The following is a 15,901-nucleotide window of genomic DNA, read 5'->3' as shown; positions in this document are numbered from 1 at the left end:
TCCCCAGGGGACAGAGGAGGCGCAGCAGGCTCCCCTCGGGATGGCTGGTGGGAGATGCAGGCTGTGGGGTGGAGCTGGAAGGTAGACGCTAAGCGTCGTGCTGTTGGCTGGGCTGGCGCGTGGCTACCTCCTCAGCTCCTTGTCTTCTGATGGGTCACCTGATGGCCAGACAGGCTCGGTGGGGGTTGGGGTGGCGGAAGGAGTAGGGTCCAAGCAGGGAAGGACGGACTGGTCTCTGTCCCCCGCAGGTCGCGTACTTCCAGAGTGCCCTGGACAAGCTCAATGAAGCCATCAAGCTGGCCAAGGTAAAGATGAGGAAGAGCCTGGCTGCCCCTCGGAGCCTGAGAAGACAAGGAGCAAGCCTGGTGGGGCTGAGGGGTGTCCTAGCACTGGCTGTGGTTGGCACTGAGCACCCCCATCCCTACCCTACAGGGCCAGCCTGACACTGTGCAAGACGCACTTCGCTTCACTATGGACGTCATTGGGGGAAAGTGAGTTTCTGGGGTTTGGGGTGGCTCTGGTTCCTTCTTGTTAGGAAGGGTCTTGGCCTTTTGCCTGCATCATTGGGAGGAAGCCACCAGGGCCAGAGAGTAGTGGCCCACGTGGGAGGCTAGGTCCTGGATCCCTGCTGATCACTCAAGACTCCCCATTCCTCCTTCTCCTGACCCCCAGATACAATTCTGCCAAGAAGGACAATGATTTCATCTACCACGAGGCTGTCCCAGCACTGGACACCCTTCAGCCTGTAAAAGGTCTGAAGCTGAAGGGAGGCCGAGGATCGGGGTAGGGGCTGAAGATGGGACAGAAGAGAGGCAGTCGAGGTTCGAGTGGGCCTGGTCTCCACGATTCTTCCTCACCCCTCCCAGGTGCCCCCTTGGTGAAGCCCTTACCAGTGAACCCCACAGACCCAGCTGTTACGGGCCCTGACATCTTCACCAAACTGGTACCCATGGCTGCCCATGAAGCCTCGTCGCTGTACAGGTGGGCGGGACAGGCAGGCCCTATTAGCCCAGGTCGGGTTGGGCTACCTCAGCAGACGTGGGCTTCCAGCAAATGGCTGTCACTTCTCCTGCAGTGAGGAGAAGGCCAAGCTGCTTCGGGAGATGGTGGCCAGGATTGAGGACAAGAATGAGGTCCTGGAGTGAGTGCAGGGCTCGGGTGGGAGGCATGGAGGGTACACACCAGACCTCTGTGGGGTCCCCAGTGCTGCCTGCGACAGGGAGAGGAGTAAATGAAAGGTCTGTTGGCACCAGCAGGCCTCCGGGCTGTGCCCTCCCTGCCCAGGGTCTTGTATGCTAGATTTGTAAGTTGAGAGTCACGCATCTTGAGAGGAGGATGTCCCATTGTTGTCAGCAGTGCCCTGGGCATGTTCTGTGGTGGCAGTTGAGATGCTGATTTGTTGTCTGCTAGGACCTCAGACCTTGCTTCAGTGGTGGGGGCTTGCCCTAGTGGGCTCCTTGTGTAGCTGAGGGGTTGAGCCAGCACCCACCTGGTCCCGTTGCCCCTCAACAGCCAGTTCATGGATTCAATGCAGCTGGATCCCGAGACAGTGGACAACCTTGATGCCTACAGCCACATCCCACCCCAGCTCATGGAGAAGTGTGCGGCTCTCAGCGTCCGGCCCGACACTGTCAGGAACCTCGTCCAGTCCATGCAAGGTGAGTAAGGAGGAAGAGCAAGCAGGTGGAGGGCAGGAACGTGGGAGTCATCTGCTGCAGCCTTCTCTGTGTCCCTTGTTGACCGAGGATGGAGGTTTTCACCCCTCCCAGCCCCTGTCACAGCACCGACTGCACACTTCGGTGAACCACCGCACCCTGTGTGCCTTCTGTCTGCACTGCTCAGCCAGCACTGGGCTGCACACAAGCCTGACGGAGGGGGCAGTTCTGTCTCCTGGGGGATGGGCCAGATTGGATGCCTGGTCTGCCTGCCACAGGAGCTGACCCCACCTCCTCTAAACATGCCCCCAGTACTGTCAGGTGTGTTCACGGATGTGGAGGCCTCCCTGAAGGACATCAGGGACCTGCTGGAGGAGGATGAGCTGCTAGAACAGAAGATGCAGGAGGCAGTGAGCCAGGCAGGGGCCAGCACGGCTGTCTCCAAGGCCGAGCTGGCAGACGTGAGGCGAGAATGGGCCAAGTACATGGAGGTCCACGAGAAGGCCTCCTTCACCAACAGCGAGCTGCACCGCGCCATGAATCTGCATGTTGGCAACCTGCGCCTGCTCAGTGGGCCTCTGGACCAGGTCCGGGCCGCCCTGCCCACGCCAGCCCTCACCCCAGGTGAGCCCCCTTCCTGTCCCCATGGGGAGAGGCTTGGTGCTGGGGTTTTCTCTGGCCTCACTGACCACTGCCGCTCCCAGAGGACAAGGCAGTGCTGCAGAACCTGAAGCGCATCCTGGCCAAGGTGCAGGAGATGCGGGACCAGCGTGTGTCCCTGGAGCAGCAGCTGCGTGAGCTTATCCAGAAGGATGACATCACGGCGTCACTGGTTACCACAGACCACTCAGAGATAAAGGTGGGGCTGGGTGAGCAGTGTGCAGGGGCTGACTCTGGGCTCCACCCTTAGGTGGTGAGGCCCTGAGTGTCTGTCCTCCACCCCCCAACACACTCCCTCAGAAGCTGTTTGAGGAGCAGCTGAAGAAGTATGACCAGCTGAGGGTGTACCTGGAGCAGAACCTGGCCGCCCAGGACAACATTCTCCGGGCACTGACAGAGGCCAACGTGCAGTATGCATCTGTGCGGCGGGTGCTCAGTGAACTGGACCAAAAGTCAGTGTCTAGCCCTGTGCGTCTACCCAGTCCTGCCCAGAGCTGGGCTCCAGTTACTCACCTCCTGCCGGCCCTTCTGCCCACCAGGTGGAACTCCACGCTGCAGACCCTGGTGGCCTCCTATGAAGCCTATGAGGACCTGATGAAGAAGTCCCAGGAGGGCAAGGACTTCTATGCAGACCTGGAGAGCAAGGTGGCTGCTCTCCTGGAACGGGCACAGTCCACCTGCCAGGCCCGCGAGGCAGCCCGCCAGCAGCTCCTGGACAGGTGAGTGTGGCCCCGGGGCCGGGGTGTGGCTGCAGCCCAGACCGAGGTCAGGCTGAGGGGGTGTGTGGCTCCACTTCTTCCCTACCTCATCCTACAGGGAGCTGAAAAAGAAGCCGCCGCCACGGCCCACGGCCCCAAAGCCGCTGCTGCCCCGCAGGGAGGAGGGCGAGGCAGTGGAGGCCGGGGACCTGCCTGAGGAGCTGCGCAGCCTGCCCCCCGACACCTTCCTGGGGGCCGCTGCCCCACTCCACTTCCCCCCCGGCCCCTTCCCCAGCTCTGCAGGCCCAGGACCCCACTATCTCTCAGGCACCTTACCGCCTGGTACCTACTCAGGCCCAGCCCAGATGTTGCAGCCCAGGGCCCCCCAGGCCCTAGGGCACCCTGTGGTGGCCATGGCACCTGGACCTGCTCTCTACACACCCGGGGCCTACACACCAGAGCTGGGCCTCATGCCACGATCCTCGCCACAGCATGGCATGGTGAGCAGTCCCTATGGGGGGGTGGGGCCCACCCCACCAGCTGCAGGCCTGCCCTCAGCCCCACCTCCCCAGTTCTCGGGCCCTGAGTTGGCCGTGGGGATTCGGCCAGCCACCACCACAGTAGATAGCGTCCAGGCCCCCATCTCCAGCCACACGGCACCACGGCCAAACCCTGCCCCTGCTCCTCCCCGGCCCCGCTTCCCGGGGCCGCCCCCCCAGCCACTGCCCGTGCCCTACACTTACCCGATGGGGGCCAAGCCACCCCTCGCAGCTCCCCCAGCCCAGCACCACTTTTCTCCTGGGATGCCCACAGGTTTTTCAGCCCCGAGGACTGGGCCCCAGCCTCATCCCACACGAGCGGTGTTTGGGCCCCAGCCTCCCCAGCAGCCCCTTCCACTCCAGCATCCGCACCTCTTCCCACCCCAGGCTTCAGGACTGGTACCCCCACAGACTCCCTATCCCTTTGCCCCTCAGCCTGGTGTCCTGGGGCAGCCACCGCCCACCCTGCACACCCAGCTCTACCCAGGCCCCTCTCAGGACCCCCTGCCCCCCCATTCAGGGGTGCTGCCTTTCCCCAGCCCTGGGCCCCCTCAGCCTCCCCATCCCACCCTGGCATATGGCCCTGCCCCTTCCCCCAGGCCCCTGGGCCCCCAGGCCCCCCCACTCTCCATTCGAGGCCCTCCGCCTGCCAGCCAGCCTGCCCCCACTCCCCACCTGGTGCCTTCACCTGCCCCATCACCGGGGCCCGGCCCCGTCCCTCCTCGGCCCCCTGCAGCAGAGCCAGCCGTGTGTCTGCGCCGAGGTGCTGCGAGTGCAGATCTGCTCTCCTCCAGCCCTGAGAGTCAGCATGGAGGCGCTCAGCCTCCTGGGGGTGGGCAGCCCCTGCTGCAGCCTACTAAGGTGGATGCAGCTGAGGGCCGGCGGCCACAGGCCCTGCGGCTGATCGAGCAGGACCCCTACGAGCACCCAGAGAGGCTGCAGCAGTTGCAGCAGGAGCTGGAGGCCTTTCGGGGCCAGCTGGGCGATGCAGGGGCTCTGGACGCTGTCTGGCGGGAGCTGCAAGACGCACAGGAGCACGATGCCCGTGGCCGTTCCATCGCCATCGCCCGCTGCTACTCACTGAAGAACCGGCACCAGGACGTCATGCCCTACGACAGCAACCGTGTGGTGCTGCGCTCGGGCAAGGACGACTACATCAACGCCAGCCGCGTGGAGGGGCTCTCACCGTACTGCCCACCTTTGGTGGCCACCCAGGCCCCCCTGCCTGGCACAGCTGCCGACTTCTGGCTCATGGTGCATGAGCAGAAAGTGTCAGTCATTGTCATGCTCGTGTCCGAGGCCGAGATGGAAAAGGTGAGAGGGAGAGGTTGGTTGGTGGGTGCCCAGCAGGGAAACTGGAAAACCAGCCCTAACTGCCCTGTTTGTCCTTCAGCAAAAGGTGGCTCGCTACTTCCCAACCGAGAGGGGCCAGCCCATGGTGCACGGTGCCCTGAGCTTGGCCCTGAGCAGTGTCCGCACCACCGAGACCCACGTGGAGCGGGTGCTGAGCCTGCAGTTCCGGGACCAGAGCCTCAAGCGCTCGCTCGTGCACCTCCACTTCCCCACGTGGCCGGAGTTGTGCGTCTGCTCCCCTGGGCGGTGGTTGGGGGGCTGGGAGGGTGATGCGGCCTTCGAGCAGGTCTGGCTTAGAGACACCGCCCCACCCCGCAGAGGCCTGCCGGACAGCCCCAGCAACCTGCTGCACTTCATCCAGGAGGTGCACGCTCATTACCTGCATCAGCGCCCCCTGCACACGCCCGTCGTCGTCCACTGCAGGTAGGTGTGGGTAGCTCCCAAGCGGCCCTCCTCTGGGGGCTCCTGGGCTGGCCTCACAGCCCCTTCCTGCCGCAGCTCCGGGGTGGGCCGCACGGGAGCTTTCGCGCTGCTCTACGCGGCTGTGCAGGAGGTGGAGGCTGGGAGTGGAATCCCTGAGCTGCCTCAGCTGGTGCGGCGCATGCGGCAGCAGAGGAAACACATGCTGCAGGAGAAGGTGAGGGCCCGGGCGGGAGCTGGGATGGGCCCTCCATCCTGGGTGACGGGCCCCGCCCGGCTGACCAGGCCCAATGCGCCCCTGCAGCTGCATCTCAGGTTCTGCCATGAGGCGGTGGTGAAACACGTGGAGCAGGTCCTGCAGCGCCACGGCGTGCCCCTTCCGTGCAAGCCCTCAGCTGGCACCAGTGTCACCCAGAAGGTGAGGGAGGGAGCCCCTGGGGGCTGCTGGGACTGACAGTGCCTCGTGGACTCCCTCTTCACCCACTCTTGTCTCCTCAGAATCACCTTCCTCAGGACTCCCAGGACCTGGTTCTCGGTGGGGATGTGCCCATCAGCTCCATCCAGGCCACTATCGCCAAGCTCAGCATCCGGCCTCCTGGGGGCTTGGATTCCCCGGCTGCCGGCCTGCCAGGCCCTGTAGAGCCCCCAGGCCTGCCACCACCCAGCCTCCCAGAGTCCACCCAGCTCCCATCCTCCTCCCCACCCCCTCTCTCTTCACCCCTGCCTGAGGCCCCCCCGCCTGAGGAGGAGCAGCCGGTACCTGAGGTCCCCAGCCTGGGGCCCCCCTCCTCCTCCCTGGAGCTGCTGGCCTCCCTAACTCCTGAGGCCTTCTCTCTGGACAGCTCCTTGAGGGGAAAACAGCGGATGAGCAAGCAAAACTTTCTGCAAGCCCATAACGGGCAGGGTCTGCGGGCTGCCCGGCCCACTGACGACCCCCTCAGCCTTCTGGATCCACTCTGGACACTCAACAAGACCTGAACAGGGTTTGCCTGCCTGGTCCTTGCACTACATTGTCTCCCATGCCAGTCTGCCCCTCTTGAGGTGGGGCCTAGTCTTACTCCCATTCCTGCTGCCTTCAGCCCTGCCTGGCCCAGCCCACAGCTCTATGGGATAGAGATACACCACGGGTCTTGGGTCAGGTTCTGCTCCTTTGTGGGACCTGACATTTTCAGCTCTTTGCTGTTGAATAAACAAACCTGTTCTGTGGCCAGTGTCTCTGCTCAGCGCTGCTCCCCGGGAGGTGGGGGGCTGGGCCCCAGCAGCACCACCTTTCTTTAGCGAGTGTGGAGGTGGAGGGGGTCACCTTGGTTTCCACACCTCTGAAGTGGTTATGCAAGGCGGCCTCTAGTGCTGGCTTGCTAAACTTCCCCAGCCTGTAAACTGTTCCTCTGACTTGTATGGCTTCTGGCAGGAGCTGCTCTGAGCTGAGAACTGTCTAACCAAGTGCTGCACTTCAGGCACCGGGAGGGTGTAAATGATGCCAGAGCTCACCCAGGGGAAGACGCAAGTGGCTCACAAAGCCCCTGGCTGATGTGATTTTTAAAAAAAATTTAATATTACAGTCATGAGGCAGGACAGGACAGTTCAGAGACAGCTTCCCAAAGATTCAGCTCTTTCCCCAGTACAGGTCCAGCACACTGCCCCAAAGAGCACCCCAGCCAGACGGGCAGGGAGGCCCACCCTCAGTCCAGCTTCTCCAGCACAGAGGGCACGTACACTAGGCTGAGCTCGCTGCCAAAGTTGCAGACAATGGCAGCATTGTCCAGCACCAGGATCTGGCGGGCCGGCTGGGCCTCGCTGTTCTTCCCCAGGTAGACTGTCTGTAACAGGTCCCCGTAGTTTAGGTCCCAAAAGGAAACACAGCCCTGGCCGCCGGTCACCAGCAGGTTGTCTGAGATGACACCCAAGCTTGCACCACAGCCCAGGTCCTGGAGGCAAGGACAGGACAGGCTCGGTGTCTTGAATCCTTCCCTAAAACACCGAGAATCCCGTGGCCCCCAACATGCCTACCTGCTGAATGGAGTACAGCCTGATGCCTGTGCTGCGGTCCCAGATGCTGATGAGGTCATCTAGGCCACTACTGATGACACAGGAGGTGGTACAGGTGAGGGAGGTGACATCCCCACGGTGAGCGAACATGTGGCTGACCCGGCTGCCAGTCAGCACATCCCACAGGCAGATGGCCCCATCTTGTCCTCCACTGGCCAGCACCATGGTCTAAGGGAACAGGCACAGGGGAGCTGGTCACTGTGGTGAAACACCTCTGTCCACAAGGGTGGCTTAGTGCCCTGGTGGGTGGGAGCCCTCACTCTGCTTCACAGAGGCCCTTGGGGACCAGCTCCCGGGAGTTAGAAACAAGGGCCATGGGCCTGGCTTGATACCCTACACCCCAGCCACGGCCCTCACCTGGTCAATGTACACAGTCGTGATGGCCCCTGAGTGGCCTTGCAGGGTGAAGAGGCAGCATGAGTCCTCCAGACGGTACACCTGGGGCAGGAACAGGTATCAGATTCTGGTCTCTCTGGGATTTTCCAAATCACACTTTGGCCAGGAACTCCCTTCCACAGTTCATCCAGGACACCTCCAGCCACTCCCTGACTGACCCCATGTGCTCCCCACCCCCTGTGCTGGGCCACCCCAGTGCCCAAGAGATGGTGCCAACACTTACTCTCAGTGTGTGGTCCTGGCTGCCAGTCACGAGGCGCCCGGCAGCTGCCTTCAGGGCTGTGATGGGCTTCTGGTGTGCACAGGGCACTGTGTGGGTCAGGTGACAAGCCACTGTGTCACTGCTGCTGTACATAGGGGATGTGGGGGAACTGCCCCGCCCCGGGGCCCCTGGGGACAACAGGCCAGGTGAGAGATCTCCGAGAAGACACCCTGCAGGCAGCCCCTCCGCTCCACCCACCAGGTGCAGGCGGCAGCCCAGTCCAGGTCCCCTGACCTCGGAACTGCAGGGGGCTGAGGGCAGTGTGAGTCTCCAAGGAGAAGAAATCAAGGGAACCGTTGAGCCGGGCAGCCACAATCCTGGAAGAGAAGAGCGGCTGCCAGGTGGCTCTCCCTCAGAGCCTTGGGGCTGAGCACCGCGGGCCCTTCACAGGCCCTTCCCACTGGCTGTGGGAACAGTGGAGCCATGAGGGACCGTGGCCAAGAGGGAAGCACAGGTGCTGGGGACCAGGTTGCAACTCCAATTATTAACCTCTGTGCCTCAGTCTTCATTTGTGAAATGGGAACAACTGTACCCACCTCACAGCGTGGTCATGAGGAGTAAATGAGCTAGTGTGTGTAAAGTGGTACCTGGGGAGCATCGTGTAAGATTGGAAATTAAAAACAAAAACAAACAAGGGGGATGGGCAGTCCCCCTCCACAGCCTGGAGCTAAAGGAAAGGCTTCGGGGAGGAGAAATAGGACCTAAGGTGGGGCTGTGTTCTAGAGCCACAGAAGGTGTTGCTGTCTCCATCACAGAAAAGCAGCTTCGACCCAAGCACCACCTGCTCCATTTCCTTTTTCCACAAAGAAATAAGGATTATTCTCCACCGCCCCTGATTCCTAGGCACAGGTTGACAGGCAGAGATGGAGACATTAGCCCTGTGGCCCCAAAGCTTTGAAGTGAGTGGAGTTCAAAATCTTACTCCAGCAAAGGGGCAATGCACATCTTCACCTCTGCCCATAATCTGAAGGATCTATGACAGAGATGGGGAAGGCACAGCACAGGGGTGGGAGGGAGAGACCATGGAACTTTGGGGGTTGAGCTGAGACATGTGGGCTTCCCCTAAAATTCAAAAAAACAAACAAACAAACAAACAAACAGTAGCAGGGGAGAATTTCCAAGCGTGGAGAACCCAGTGAACTTGGCCAGACCGCAGGGTAGGATGTTAGCTAAATAAGGCCTGAGCAAGAAGCCTGGCAATGGCAGGAATGACAGCAGCAGCCAACAGAAGCTAAGAGGTAAGAGCAAGGGGTATCCCCACCCCAAGAAAATGAGGCTCCAGCTTTAGCTCAGATGGTGGGGCCACAGTCAGTGACCCTGCAAGGAAGAGCCAGCATGGGTCAGGCAGGTGAAGCATTCAGCAAAGGCACCTAGTCATGGGTGAGGCCCAGGTTTTTCAGCCCAGAGGTGGGAGCTCAAGCCTGAGAAGCCGGGAATCCTCCTCTCCCAGGGAGTGTGTGATCGAGCCCCGGGAACACCCAGCCAACAGCCGTGCTGAGGAGGGAGGCGAGGACAGTGTCCAGCATCAAAGGGGAAGAAAAGACGGTTCTTCTGAAAATGCATTTTTCTGGAACTGAAAACCCAGGAAACCTAGAAAGGCCAGTATTGACAGGCTACCTAGAGCAACTTTGACTTCAGAAGGGTGAGAACTGCTCACTCTCCATGTGCCAGGCCCTATTCTAAGTGCTTCCTACCTGTTAACCCTTTGAGCTGTCACCCTCCCACTGAGGTGGCCTACCTGCTGTTCACAGGTGTGGGGCTTGGCACAGAGTAGGGAAGTCAAGTCACACACCAGTGAAGGGGAAGCAGGGCTCAAACCTCAGAGTGTGCTGGGCTGGGCTGTCTAGGGTTGAGGCAGGCATCCTAGCACGCGCACCTTTTGTCCAGGAAGACGAGGGCCGTGATGCCCGAGGAGACCTCCTCGCTGCTGCAGCGCAGAGTGCCCTCGATGGCGTCCCACACCTGTAGGCCCAGAGGCTGTGAGCACCTGCGAGCTGGGAGGGCCCACAAACCCCCTGCACAGACGTCCCCTCTGCCCACCTCCAGCCGGCCACTGCTCCGCCCCACCACGATGAGGCTGCCCTGCAGCTCCAGGCTCCAGATGGAGCCATCTGCGCTGGGGGCCCAGGCGAGGGAAGGGGAGCCCTTCTCGGGAGGAAAGCCCCCCTCGTCCTCAGGGGCCTGGGGCAGCGTGGGCCCAGGCGAGGGTGGGCGCAGGGCTGGTGTGTGGACAGGAGCCATTCCCTCCTCCTGGTACAGTCGCTGCACCAGGTGGCTGAAGTCATAGCCTGGGGAGGCCTGAGCACGGCGGCAGCCCGCCCGGTACCGGGGCTCGGGCTGAGCGGGCTCTAGGAGCTGTGGGTGCGCTGAGAAGTTGGTATCGATCAAGCAGGTGAGGTCCGGCTGGTCCCCGAAGAGGGAAGCTGGCGGAGGGCCCCGGGGACGATGCCGTAGTGGAGGACTGTCCCCAGGCTCCTCTGGGCCACCCTTCCCACCGTCCGACAGCTGTTCCCAGCTCTCCTGAGCCTCCAACACGCTGCCAACACCACTGTCCTGGCGCTGCCTGCTGGGGGGTGGGGAGGGTGGGGTGAGGACAGTGGGGCACAGATGCAGGGCAGGGCGTGGGTGGGAGGTGGGGGGTACTTACCCCGGGTGTGGGATGCGAGTGAGGCAGTCTCCAGTTTGCGCGTCCCACACACACACGTGGCCTGCCAGGCAACAGCTCACCAGCAGCATCCCGTCACTGGCCAGACACTCGATGTCCTGTGGGAGCACAGCATGGACATGGGCACAGGCGCTGGTGTCTGAGCGGCCCAGGCCTCAGGTGCCCCCAGCTCCCACCCGCGCTCACCATGAGGTGCCCGCGCAGCACCAGGGGCACAATCTCTGTCTCGGGTGGCGCATAGCCGTAGTCATCGCAGGGTAGCTCCCCACGCCGCCGCCGCCCAGGCCCCGAGCCGGGTTGCCCGTAGTTGCGAGGGCAGAGCACGCGGTATAGGCAGAGCAGCAGCAGCACGAGAACGATGCCCGAGGCCAAGCCGAGTGCTGCCACCCTGCACCGGGCGGAGCCTGGTGAGGCATGCCCCATCCCCCCACCCCGTCCCTGCCAGCTGCCCCCCTCCCTCGTGGGCCTTACTTGTACAGGGTGATGTCTCTGTGCGCCTGTGCCGTGCCTGGCCCCTTGGGGCCGGCCTCCCAGAGCCCACCCTGCCCAGGCCGCGGCGGGGGCCAGGCACTGCGGCCGTCCTGAGGGTGCCGCCCCTCCAGGGCCTCCCTCGGGTTCAGGCGGAGCGTGACCGGGATGACAGGCAGCAGGCTGATGTACCTGGGGCCGGGCAGCGGGCAGCCTCAGCAGAGATGCCCTCGGAAGGGACCCCCCTCCTGCTGCTGCCCCAGTCCCCCTCTCTGCTCTTCACACGGGACTCAGCTCAACCTGCCAGGCTCCAAGAACACCCTCTCAGGACAGTCTTCCCAGCACGGGTTGGGGCAGCAGAGGTAACGTCCCTCCCCAGCCCAGCTCTGGCACCCCAACCTTGCTGTGTCACAGAAACCGGCAGCCAAGCCATCACTGCCATGTCTGTCACCCATTCTGGCTCAGAGTGGGTGGAAGTGAGTGAGGTGGATCTCCTTCTGGCCAAGTGGCTGACAGCAACCTATGACTCCCCAGAGCAGGGCCCCGGGCTACTCTTAGGTTGTGGATGCTTGGAGCCCTGGCTCCTACTTCACAACTTTAGGGGTGTTTATTTGAAAGGAAATGCAGAATTCAAACCAGAGGATCTCCCTCCTAAAGGGAAGGGATGCTCTGGGGACAGCGAGCTGACATCGCCAGGTGGGGAGGTGGGACCTGGCACAGCCCAACTCACCTCTTGGCCAGCGTGATGTTGTAGTAGCTGAAGAGCGTTGGCCAGTGGCGGAAGGACAACTTCCTCCAAAGTTCCTCATCCTCAGTCCCCCAGGTTACCTCTGGGGCTGGGCTGTCATGGACGCCCTCAGCCGGAGCCCCAGGCTCGGGCAGCTCCCCTGGCAATGTCTGGTTCTCGGGTAACTTAGAGGTGCCAGGTGGGAAGATGGAGAAGGCGGGGTCCGGGTGGCTGGCAGGCAGCACACCGCTAGGCACGGGCATGGCAGCCAGGGCACCCTCGCCCAGAGGGCTCTGCTCTGTCACCTGGGCAGTGAGGTACGTGCGCAGCCCTGCTGGGTCTGTGTACACCAGGATGCCAATCCAGACAACGGTGCCAGCCTGCAGTGGGGCATCGGGTGCTCAGCAGGACCTCTGGGAGCAACGGGCAGCCCCAACCTGTCCTTCCCTCCTGCCTCCCCAAGTCCTCCCACTATGACTGGGGGCCAACTGCCCCCCAGAGGGACCTAGTTCCCTTTCCATGGTCAGGGTTTGGGACTCCTGGCCTGGAAACAGAGGTGCACCCTTAGGTTTGTTACAGAACTTTCCCATCCCCAAACCCCACCTCAGCTTGGCCCAGAAAGCTGCTACCTTTCCCATGGTCAGCATGGCCAGAGGGACCAGCTGCATGACCTGCTCCATAGACACCACGGGTCCTAGTCCTCAGAGGGCCTCAGCCTCGCTGCCATCTCACTTCAACTCCTTAGGAGAGGCCCACTGACCAGCGGCCAGCCCTGCTCCTTCTCCCCTCTGCCCAGCCCAGCATTTTCTGATGCCTGCACAGTGAACCCTGACTCGGGCAACCATGGTGGCTCCATCCCAGGGCACCCCGTCCTGGGTCACCCTGGGGAGATGACTCCTCTCCCTAATAACCTTGGCTACGTCTCCAAAGATAGGCTTATCACCTCAGAAACCACCAGGGTCTGGGCAGGAGGGTAGAGTGGGTGGCTTCCCAAAGCCATGAAGGCCTGAGGGGCACCCCCCACCTCCAAGACAAATGCAAAATACAAGAGGGACTTGAGCGCTGGCCCTCGGGCAGGGGTGGCAGGTACCATGATGAGGCGCTGTGCCAGGCGGGTTCGGGCCAGGAAGTAGACGACACGCAGCCTCTTGGGGAGCCGCAGGTTTCGGAAGGAGGACGGTTGCAGTGTGATGGTGTGGGGTGTGGACGGCCGCACAGCCAGCTGCCGCTCGAAGCGTGCTGGCCGCCCCGCCGGCTTAGCTGGGGGCAGGCAGGCCTCAGGAGGCAGCCGCTTGTTCAGGTCCGCTAGCTGTTGGGGGTGCAGTGGTCAGGGCCCAAAGCTGCTGTCCAGAGGCTGCCCGCACTGGGCTGCTGCCCTCCCCGAGGCCTGCCCCTGTCTCACCCAGAGATCCCCTGAGCACAGCCAGGGATGCGGAGGAGGTGGGTGGGCAGGGCTCAGCCCAGTCCTACCTCCATCCGGCGAATGTCAATGGACAGGACAGTGGTGAAAAACAGCATCTGAAGGAAGAAGTCAGACACCAGGCCCACGACGGCAAAAAGACAGAACTCCTGGAATTAAGCAGATGAGGGGACACCATGACCTCACGGTCCAGCACCTAGAGAACCAGTTCCGTGCCTGCAGGCACCTTGGCATCTGTAGGGCAGTTTCAGGCAAGGCACAGCAGAGAGAAAGAAAAGAGATGCTGGTAGTTCTGAAATCTGGGAGCAGCCGAAGAGGATAATGCAGCAGCTCCCTCCCTCCCCACAAGGGGGCAGCAGAGACACACCCCCCCCACCCCCCCACCCCCCCACCCCCCCGCCACAACACACACACCCTTTTACCCAGAGAAGGCTGATGCCTGAACTTGGAGGTGAGGTGCCTTGACCCAACTTGGAAAGTTCTTTTTTTTTTTTTTTTTTTCTGCAGTACGCGGGCCTCTCACTGCTGTGGCCCCTCCCGCCGCGGAGCACAGGCCCCAGACGTGCAGGCTCAGCGGCCATGGCTCACGGGCCCAGCCGCTCCGTGGCATGCGGGATCCTCCCGGACCGGGGCACGAACCCGTGTCCCCTGCGTCGGCAGGCGGACTCTCAACCACTGCGCCACCAGGGAAGCCCCAACTTGGAAAGTTCTGAGCCCCACCAGCCTGCTACCCAAAAAGCCCTCCCTGACTGAGCCCCTGGCCCTGCTCACGTGCCACAGACCAACACTTACCTAGAGCCCAAGCCTGGCCTGGTTTGGGGGGCTCTCAGAAATATTCCTGGCAGGGCTTCCCTGGTGGCGCAGTGGTTGAGAGTCCGCCTGCCAATGCAGGGGACACGGGTTCGTGCCCCGGTCCGGGAAGATCCCACATGCCGTGGGGCGGCTGGGCCTGTAAGCCATGGCCGCTGAGCCTGTGCGTCCGAGCCTGTGCTCCACAACGGGAGAGGCCACAACAGTGAGAGGCCCACATACCGCAAAAAAAAAAAAAAAAAGAAAAAGAAAGAAAAAAAGAAATATTCCTGGCCAGTGACCACACTGGACCAATGAAAGGAAGGGAAGAGCTCGGGGGGGGAATTAATTCTGCCCTGAAACTGAAAAGGGGTGGTCTCTCTGCTCCCCAAGCCCTGTGGATAGATGGAATTTTCTCAGATTTAAGTTCTTCTCCCCTGCCCTTGTTGCAACCTCTGGTACATCACCATGGCTTCTACTCAAATGTGGGGTAAGATGAAGGATGGAGCACATGGTGGCACCGTGGTCATGTCAGCTCTAATGTCCCAAGACTGCCCGCGTCCTGCAGACGCCCTCTGGCGGGGGTGGGAGCCTGGGGCCCCTGTGGTCTCAGCTCATCCCCAAACTTCAGCAGGCCTGCACGCTGTGGAGGAGGACGGGGAGGGGATGGCTCTTCACTCCCTTCACACAACTCGTCCTGGAACCGGCAGCAACAGTCTGGGCTTCTGACTCAGTGTGGGTCCACCCCCACCTCTGCTCACAGCCCCACGGCTGGGCCAGGGCTCTGGGCAATGGCTGGTGGCCCTCCCAGGGTGCGGGCCATGTGTTCAGAGGCTGCAAGGGTGGGTCAGGGCTCGGGTCAGGAAAGGCAGGAAGGGCCCAGTTCAGGGGCCCCACCGTGTTCTGCCTGAGAACTGGGAAACGAGGTCTGGCTGGACTGCACAGCGGGCAGCCAGCCTCTGCTGCACCCACCAAGCCCCCTCCTGCCACTTGGGTGAATGAGAGACAGGCAGCGAGGGGCAAGGACAGGGTCAAAGGCAGAGGCTGCCAGGCTGGGAGCTCAATCCCATGGCCCAGCCTCGGCTCACTGAGTCCTCCTCCTGAACCAGCTACGCCAGGACCACCCTGTGCATGGTGACAGCCATCTTGCCAGCAGAGGGCCCACCTCATAGGTGAGGGTGGCAGTGTAGCGGGGGAGTGCCCCACACAGCTGGGGAAACAGCAGTCGCTCCATGCTCACCTAAGCTACAGCCCTGGAGGGGGCCTTACCTGGATGGCAGGCACAAGGGTAAAGTAGCCAATGAGAATGATGCCCAGCTCTGTGGCCATGTTCTTCATGATGGACCAGCTCTCATTGCTTAGGCCTGCAGAGGACGACAACAGGACCATGAGGCCAGCACGTGACCACTGTCCACTACGTGTCTGCACACAACCACATGGGGAGCCTTCCGAGGCAGCCATTCCACCAAAGCGCCCCAACCCTCAGGACCCTGCTGTCACAGCTGCTGCAGGGAAGGAGGGTTTGGAGGGTCCAGGGGAGAGCTACAACCATCAGAGGAAGGGAGAAGCAAGGTGTGAGTTGAGCAAACCCAAGAGGAGAGCCAAGTGACCCCAAAGCTGGCACATCCAGCCTCACAGGCTGTCCTCGTCGGGTGTGCGTGGTCTGTCTGCACGTGGGAGAATGGCTCGAGGGACAGAGGAGGTCGCTGTGTTCTAATCTACCTCAGCCCCCCCCGGGCCCCAGGCTATCACAGAGTCTCACGTTTAAAGCTCTGAGCGTCTAGTGGACAGCGGCCATTT

At 62.0% G+C, this 15,901-nt stretch overlaps 2 protein-coding genes across 5 annotated transcripts in view; one reads left to right on the top strand and one right to left on the bottom strand.

Annotated features, from left to right (window-relative positions):
- PTPN23 (protein tyrosine phosphatase non-receptor type 23) overlaps positions 1 to 6,531 on the top strand; it is a 40,864-nt gene extending 34,333 nt beyond the window's left edge. The window contains exons 10-25 of the mRNA XM_081246946.1: positions 249 to 305; positions 433 to 491; positions 673 to 752; positions 867 to 981; positions 1,076 to 1,141; positions 1,513 to 1,658; positions 1,968 to 2,279; positions 2,360 to 2,514; positions 2,616 to 2,767; positions 2,855 to 3,034; positions 3,132 to 4,866; positions 4,946 to 5,130; positions 5,224 to 5,328; positions 5,404 to 5,542; positions 5,630 to 5,743; positions 5,824 to 6,531. Coding sequence (XP_081103072.1) covers positions 249 to 305; positions 433 to 491; positions 673 to 752; positions 867 to 981; positions 1,076 to 1,141; positions 1,513 to 1,658; positions 1,968 to 2,279; positions 2,360 to 2,514; positions 2,616 to 2,767; positions 2,855 to 3,034; positions 3,132 to 4,866; positions 4,946 to 5,130; positions 5,224 to 5,328; positions 5,404 to 5,542; positions 5,630 to 5,743; positions 5,824 to 6,303 — 4,080 coding nt within the window. The 3' untranslated portion in view covers positions 6,304 to 6,531. The remainder of the gene's footprint in view (positions 1 to 248; positions 306 to 432; positions 492 to 672; positions 753 to 866; positions 982 to 1,075; positions 1,142 to 1,512; positions 1,659 to 1,967; positions 2,280 to 2,359; positions 2,515 to 2,615; positions 2,768 to 2,854; positions 3,035 to 3,131; positions 4,867 to 4,945; positions 5,131 to 5,223; positions 5,329 to 5,403; positions 5,543 to 5,629; positions 5,744 to 5,823) is intronic.
- A 327-nt stretch (positions 6,532 to 6,858) lies between these two features.
- Positions 6,859 to 15,901, bottom strand: part of SCAP (SREBF chaperone) — an 86,966-nt gene continuing 77,923 nt past the window's right edge. For 2 of the 4 annotated variants that reach the window (XM_081246942.1, XM_081246943.1), the window contains exons 10-22: positions 15,371 to 15,465; positions 13,363 to 13,461; positions 12,983 to 13,201; positions 11,896 to 12,272; positions 11,169 to 11,357; positions 10,884 to 11,085; positions 10,680 to 10,795; positions 9,909 to 10,598; positions 8,267 to 8,349; positions 7,994 to 8,160; positions 7,732 to 7,812; positions 7,336 to 7,542; positions 6,859 to 7,253 (exon numbers count right to left, since the gene is read on the bottom strand). In XM_081246942.1, the coding sequence (XP_081103068.1) occupies positions 7,008 to 7,253; positions 7,336 to 7,542; positions 7,732 to 7,812; positions 7,994 to 8,160; positions 8,267 to 8,349; positions 9,909 to 10,598; positions 10,680 to 10,795; positions 10,884 to 11,085; positions 11,169 to 11,357; positions 11,896 to 12,272; positions 12,983 to 13,201; positions 13,363 to 13,461; positions 15,371 to 15,465 (2,771 nt within the window). In that variant the 3' untranslated portion in view covers positions 6,859 to 7,007. The remainder of the gene's footprint in view (positions 7,254 to 7,335; positions 7,543 to 7,731; positions 7,813 to 7,993; positions 8,161 to 8,266; positions 8,350 to 9,908; positions 10,599 to 10,679; positions 10,796 to 10,883; positions 11,086 to 11,168; positions 11,358 to 11,895; positions 12,273 to 12,982; positions 13,202 to 13,362; positions 13,462 to 15,370; positions 15,466 to 15,901) is intronic. The other 2 variants (XM_081246944.1, XM_081246945.1) reach the window with 2 other exon arrangements.

The sequence above is a fragment of the Mesoplodon bidens genome (assembly GCF_964165515.1).
Source record: "Mesoplodon bidens genome assembly, chromosome: 10".
Taxonomy (NCBI): Eukaryota; Metazoa; Chordata; class Mammalia; order Artiodactyla; family Ziphiidae; genus Mesoplodon; species Mesoplodon bidens.
The sequence above is the reverse complement of the archived record's forward strand: the minus strand, read 5'-3'. Positions and strand labels throughout refer to the sequence as shown.